The sequence below is a fragment of the Pterocles gutturalis genome, unplaced genomic scaffold (genome assembly GCF_000699245.1).
Source record: "Pterocles gutturalis isolate BGI_N339 unplaced genomic scaffold, ASM69924v1 scaffold20704, whole genome shotgun sequence".
NCBI lineage: Eukaryota > Metazoa > Chordata > Aves > Pterocliformes > Pteroclidae > Pterocles > Pterocles gutturalis.
In genome coordinates, this window is record NW_010128745.1 from 67,262 (window position 1) to 73,261 (window position 6,000).

The 6,000-nt window shown below is 41.0% G+C and overlaps 1 protein-coding gene across 1 annotated transcript in view; it reads right to left on the minus strand.

The window, feature by feature from the left end:
- The window catches only part of CDH2 (cadherin 2, type 1, N-cadherin (neuronal)), a gene marked incomplete at its 5' end in the record, with an annotated part of 34,001 nt that overhangs the window by 22,851 nt on the left and 5,150 nt on the right, over positions 1-6,000 (minus strand). Inside the window, 4 exons of the mRNA XM_010079744.1 lie at positions 646-788; positions 2,197-2,453; positions 4,687-4,872; positions 5,230-5,367. Of these exons, the coding sequence (XP_010078046.1) occupies positions 646-788; positions 2,197-2,453; positions 4,687-4,872; positions 5,230-5,367 (724 nt within the window). The remainder of the gene's footprint in view (positions 1-645; positions 789-2,196; positions 2,454-4,686; positions 4,873-5,229; positions 5,368-6,000) is intronic.

A 6,000-nucleotide genomic window follows, 5' to 3' on the forward strand; every position in this document is an offset into this window, starting at 1 on the left:
CCCACCCCTCCTGATAATCTTCCACTTTCATTTAATTTTGTTCTCCAGAACAGAGACAAAAGAAGTAGTTGATCTAGCTTCATTATACAGTATCAGTTTGCAAAATTTTACCATTTGTCATCTCTCCAAGGTAAATAGCCCCAGTGTTTCAGTCTTCCCCTCTAACATGAGAATGTTCCTAACTGCACCTGTTTTTCCAACACCGGCAATGAACAGTACAGCACTCCAGCTGAACTCAAAGGGCTTGTTTCTGAGTAGAGACTGTTAATCGTCATTAACAAACTGACAATGAAAAGATAATTTTCCCCTCTGGACTGCTGTAGTCTGAATATTGAAAAATACAATAATGCTTCCTCACACGTTACTCCCAATAAAGTCTGCTCATGCTGTGTGTTCACTCAGCCTACTGCACTCTTGTGCAGGTTTTTTCAGTTTTCTGTAAGCTCGACTAACGTGACTAAGCCTTTCTCCAAACTCACAGAATTATTTTTTAGCCCCTTTGCAGAGTAGCTGGGAAACATACAAAGTCTGATACTAATACAGACTTCTGATTGGATGTATTCTGAGCATATCTTGCGCCTCAGTATTGATTGCTACCAACCACACAGAAGAAAGCTTTTTGAAAGCATACATGTTGATACATACCATTATCAGAAGCAAGAAATGTTGCATTATACATATTGTTTTGCACATATATTGACTCTCTGTCCAAAACAGCTGTAGTAGTTATTTGTCCACTAACAGGGTCAATTTTCAGCCAGTTTGCAGGATCTGAAAGTTTTGAGTACCTGTGTATTTGATCACAAGATACGTTATTTATCTGTTAACATAAACATTGTAAAAAAAAAGACAATATTAGTATTTTAATTTGTATTCTGAACACAGTTCTGGAATTTGGAGACAATATTTCACAAATTTCCATTTATTAAGCCTTGGTACTAAAATTCTTGAAAACACATATTAAAACCAGTCCTATATTTAGATTCTTGAAGTGCCCTGCCATTAAGTTATCATGTAACTGGTATAAACCACACAATTACCACAAACTATATAACATTCATATTAAGACTCAATTAAAACATTTCATTAAGGATCCCTCTTGCTTGTTCTATATCTACAGAGCTGTTCATACAGAGTACTGAGAGCAGGACAGAGATAACAATGGATAAAGAGTGTCAGAGTAGCACTAACTCGCATTATTCTAGCGCTTAACTTACAAGTTAATTTTTAGGGGCCCTAGTTTTACTGCATGCTTCTCATCTTAATTTGAAAGAAGAGTGTCTTTCAAAAACACCCTTCTATCTGATAAACTTGCCCTCTGACATTAATCAAGTGCAAGCTATCTAAGGTCATTAACAACGCATATATCCTTAAGTCCTCATGCTACCATGTCCATGATGGTTATGTCCACAAATGAGCAAAATATCAGCAACAGCTAACCAAAATTAAGAAAAAATAAAATTTTAAGAACCTTGATTTTGAAAGGAAAGACTGAAATTAAGTTCTGTAGTTTCCCCCACATGAGCTAAAAAAGCTGTTGGATAAGCTAGGAAACTGAGTCCTAGACCAAGGCTAGTCACTGTGCCTTAGCCCTGCAGTCAGTGACCATGCTTTAAAAAAGGTATGCGAAAGGACGCTTTAAAATTTCCATGTTTTATCCTCTTCTTTTTATTTAGCATAGTTTTACACATTAGACAAATTATGATCGAATTATGATCATAGCTATCACTACATGGAAAACAACAGCACTTTGCATTGCTGGGGAATAAATGAGAAGAAAACCCTTAAAATTTGGTCAAAAATCTGACACAGTTTTGCTACCATGTCAAAATAACCGGTTAATTTAAATCGCAAATTATCTTAGTTCACAGAAGCATGTGCCGGCTCTGACTGTAATTTGTTGGGATGCCACGCATACTTTAACACAGGTGAGTAATTTCATTCTACCTTGATGAAGTGGGACTTAGCATTAGATGATGACCCAGTTTACATATCTATGAACGCTGGTCAGGTCACCCTCTCTACAGCCAAAAATGCCTTTAGAGAGTGCTGCACAAAAGCTACAGGAGGTATAGGTACAGCTCTGTACTACAGTAAATGCAGTCATTTCCTATGCAGTGTCTTTGCTCCCCACCCATTCTATAACATGTATATTGCATTCCAATTGTTAAATAACTGTATAATGATTATATAGACCTTAGAGAGGTTTGCTGCATGTAACGATCTGGGTCCTGCGCAGTGAAAGTCGTCAACACACTACCAGCAAGCAGTCCTTCTTCTTGACGTACAAGCTTAGGGTTTGGAACAAAATATGGGCTCTCATTCACATCAATGACCGTAATGGACACAGTTGCTGTTGACTGAGGAGGATGCTGAATCCCCTTAGCCAAAGGCACTTGATTTTCCGCAGCTACAGTAAGTACGAACATCCTGTTGGTCTCGAAGTCAATAGGCTGGGAAAAGCAAAGAGCAAGAAATGTTAACATTTACTCACAACAGTGATGGATACACAACAACATTTTTACTTTGAAGTACATATTTAAACATTACTTGTACTGCTTTTCTCAAAAATGACTGTGTTCTCTTTAGGCTCTGTGTTCAATGTAACACCTCAACACGAGAATGGGTTGGGGTTTTGTGTAGCAGCAGCAGTAGTTTTGAAGTCAAAAAAAGCTAGAAACCTTGTCATTCCTTGGATTAACTTACTCTGGTACTGCCATCAGTGGTAACTGACGAAACATGTAGTTTCATCAGAAGACAGTGTAGGAACTCCCAGCTTTGTGCCAGGCACTCACATGAGCAGATGTGCCTCCTGAGGAGCTCTTCAGGGGAGAGAAACCTGCCTCTCTCTATATTATGAGGACGAAGGTTTCTTTCAAACAAGATCATGACCATACCTAGTCCCAAAGATCAAAGACTCCAATGCCCTTAATGTTTCACTAGAAATCCTAGCTAATCCCACTGCTGGTATACCTACAGCTCCCACCTTCACTGTCCAGACAACCTTCAGTTTGGGGAATTCCTCACTGAGACAGAAGTCCAGCTTAAGAAGGAGCAAAAACAGTTGGAGGCTAGAGCTCCTCTATTGTGCTGCACAGGTGTGCAGCACTCCCCGAGACCTGATTCACCTTAGTACTATGCACTGTGCTACTTGCATTGTTGCTAGCCTTGAAGGAACCCTGTACCTTACAGGGGCAGCTAGCATGTGACAGTATGAAGTCAGTGACAAGTGACAATCCAATCTTCATTAGAGGTTGTCAGATCAACTCATTGCCTTGCCAATAAAAACTTTAGGCAGGCTTCTAATTCTTCCCACATCTGGGTGCTTGAAGGAGTGCTGCTGTCAAGACTGCAGAATTGCCATTTACCACCTCAGGCTGATCTTCCTATGCTGTTTAAGAGCCTCTGATTTCAGATGGTAGAGCTGGCCCCCTTCCGAACAAGCCCATCATTCCCTTGCATTTGTAGGAAAGAGTTCCTCTTCCAGTGAGGCTCCCACATGCTGTCACTCTGTTGTTAAACCAGGTCAGATGTAACAAAGCACTGAGATACTCTGGCAGTAGAGGGGGTAGAAATTGTTAAAAATAAATTTGTAAGTGAGCAAAGCTATATCAAACCGGTTAGAGATCTGGAATCTTAGGCTTGCTTCTATCTATAATAGTTTAGTTTAATCTAAGCATTTTTTAAATTCACTTTTCCAGACATTTCGAGTTTGATGCCATTCCTAGATCTGAAAAAGATGATTATGTGCCTAATTACAAAGCCCATACACTCACATAATTCTTGCTGCAAGACTGCAATGCAACAATTGGTACCTCTGGGGAAGTGCAGTTATAAAACAGACAGTTCTTAAAAAAAAACCCTAGTGTGAATTATCACTATAGCTGTACGAAAACTGTAACTTTTTCTCACCTAGATACTGAGAAGATTAAAAAAAAAGGAGGAAAAGAAAGGGGGGGGGATTGGGGTGCTAAGGTGAATGTTTTAATTTCCAAATGGGAACACTGGCATCTCACACTTAACTTCGTAAGTGGATCAGCCAAAACCAGAACAGGCCAACTCAGAGAAGAGACACTTATCAGAGGGCCATTAGGAAAGGTTGGCAGGTTTAATTATAGAACCATATTGTTATTATCACTTGAAATAAGTCACCCCTCAACACAGAGCTGTGCTGGCTAAAGAATGAAGACAGGTTATTCTGTAAAAGGTATTTAAATGAGGTTTTAAAAATAGCCAGTAGAAGTAGCCTCCCACCTATCACTTCTTCGTCTCTGATTGTGCCTTGACTGTCTATATCTGTTCCTTAGCAGGAACATGTTGACATAAAATCTGCAGACAACAAGTGCAACTATTAATGGAGGCCAGGAGACAGGAAGGTGTTCTTTTGTACTAGCAACAAATACAAAGCAAATGCTTTTCCACAGACTAATTTCTACCTTTTGTCAAACAAAGCTTCAAAATCTGTCATTTTCAACAACCTTGCCTGATTTTAAAAACTGCCCTGTTGGCATACTACTGATAGGAAACTCTCCCAGGGACAGATGACTTTCTTCCACAAGACAGACAGTGCCCATCCATTTTACTTTCCAGACTCGTGCTGGCCTTGGGACATCACATTTTTCCCCCTCAGTGTTCTCCCACTTCTTCTATCTCTGCTTAATTCTCTGAAGCGCAAGCATCTCTTACCTTCACAACAGTCACCAGCCCATCGTTGCTACTGGGATCGGTCAGGATGGTAAACCGACCTGTCGGGTCTCCTCCAGTCATTCGGTACATCGCATTCCACGCAGGTGTGTGGGGCTGATCTTTATCTGTTACTGTCAGATTCGCTACGATCACATCCACCCTGTTTTCTGGTACTTCCCCATAAAACTGTAAAAAACAAGAATGCATTTTACCTTGGCTGCAGAAGCACAAAAGAGCCATGCCATACTGAACATCCATCAACATTAAGGAGCGCATCTCTCCTCACTGGAGCTCTAACAATTCAGCTAATGACGTTTACCTGAGGCCACCCAGAAAAGTGATGGTTTGATCCCCTTGTCAACTTTTGCCTTTTGGCCCAAGCAGAATACCGTATCTAAGGGATATATATTCTGCAAGTACTATTCTGCCTGCCAATACACTATTTAATAAGTAATAAATATCTACTGTCTGTGAATACAATGAGAAAAGCAGGAAAGGGTTATAAATATGCACATCCTTCGGTTAGTCCCACCCTGTACTTACAGTCATGGCGGTGAACTCTGGAGGATTGTCATTGATATCTGTCACAGTGATGACAGCAGTTGCTGTGTTTGAAAGACCATATGTTGGGTTTCCTTCCATGTCCGTAGCTTGAATTATTAATGTATATTGTTGCACTTTCTAAAACACAAAGTGACAACAACATAAGTTTTAGACAAAACTAACACTACAGCAGGACAGCAGGTGTTTCCGAAATCGCACTTCCCTAAGTAGTGGAGACTATCATGCTGTTTATTCTAGTTAGCATCACCCGAAATGACAGGAGCAAAGTTTGTGCCACGGGAATACAGTGCCAGGTTGCATCGAGCTATCCTGAACTACTGCTTGATTTTCTGCAAGTATCACTGAGACAAGGACAGAGTGCCTGCTTCCTACTCTCAAAATCAAAACCACCAGCTAATGTTATTATCACAGATTTAAGAACGCTTTTCAAATAGGGAAAAACAAGACTGCAGTTTACACTGAAAGAGGGTAAGTCCTCAAAAGCATCTGAGAGAACGGAGCCAAGGCAGGTTTGCTGGCCAAACGGCCGCAACTGCCAAGGGTTTGTTTCAGCCAAGCCCGAGTCCAAAACCGCTGCTGCAACTTCTTGTGATTGCTATGGAAACCGGAGATGTCAAGGCTAACAGAGACGAGAAAGGGCACCGGCAGAAAGAGGGCGGGAACAACCACACGGGCTATTTCCATAAATGTTAAACACGCCGGGCGAAGATGGCCGCCGCCTCCCCCCTCCCTGTGCGGCCGGTACCGGCT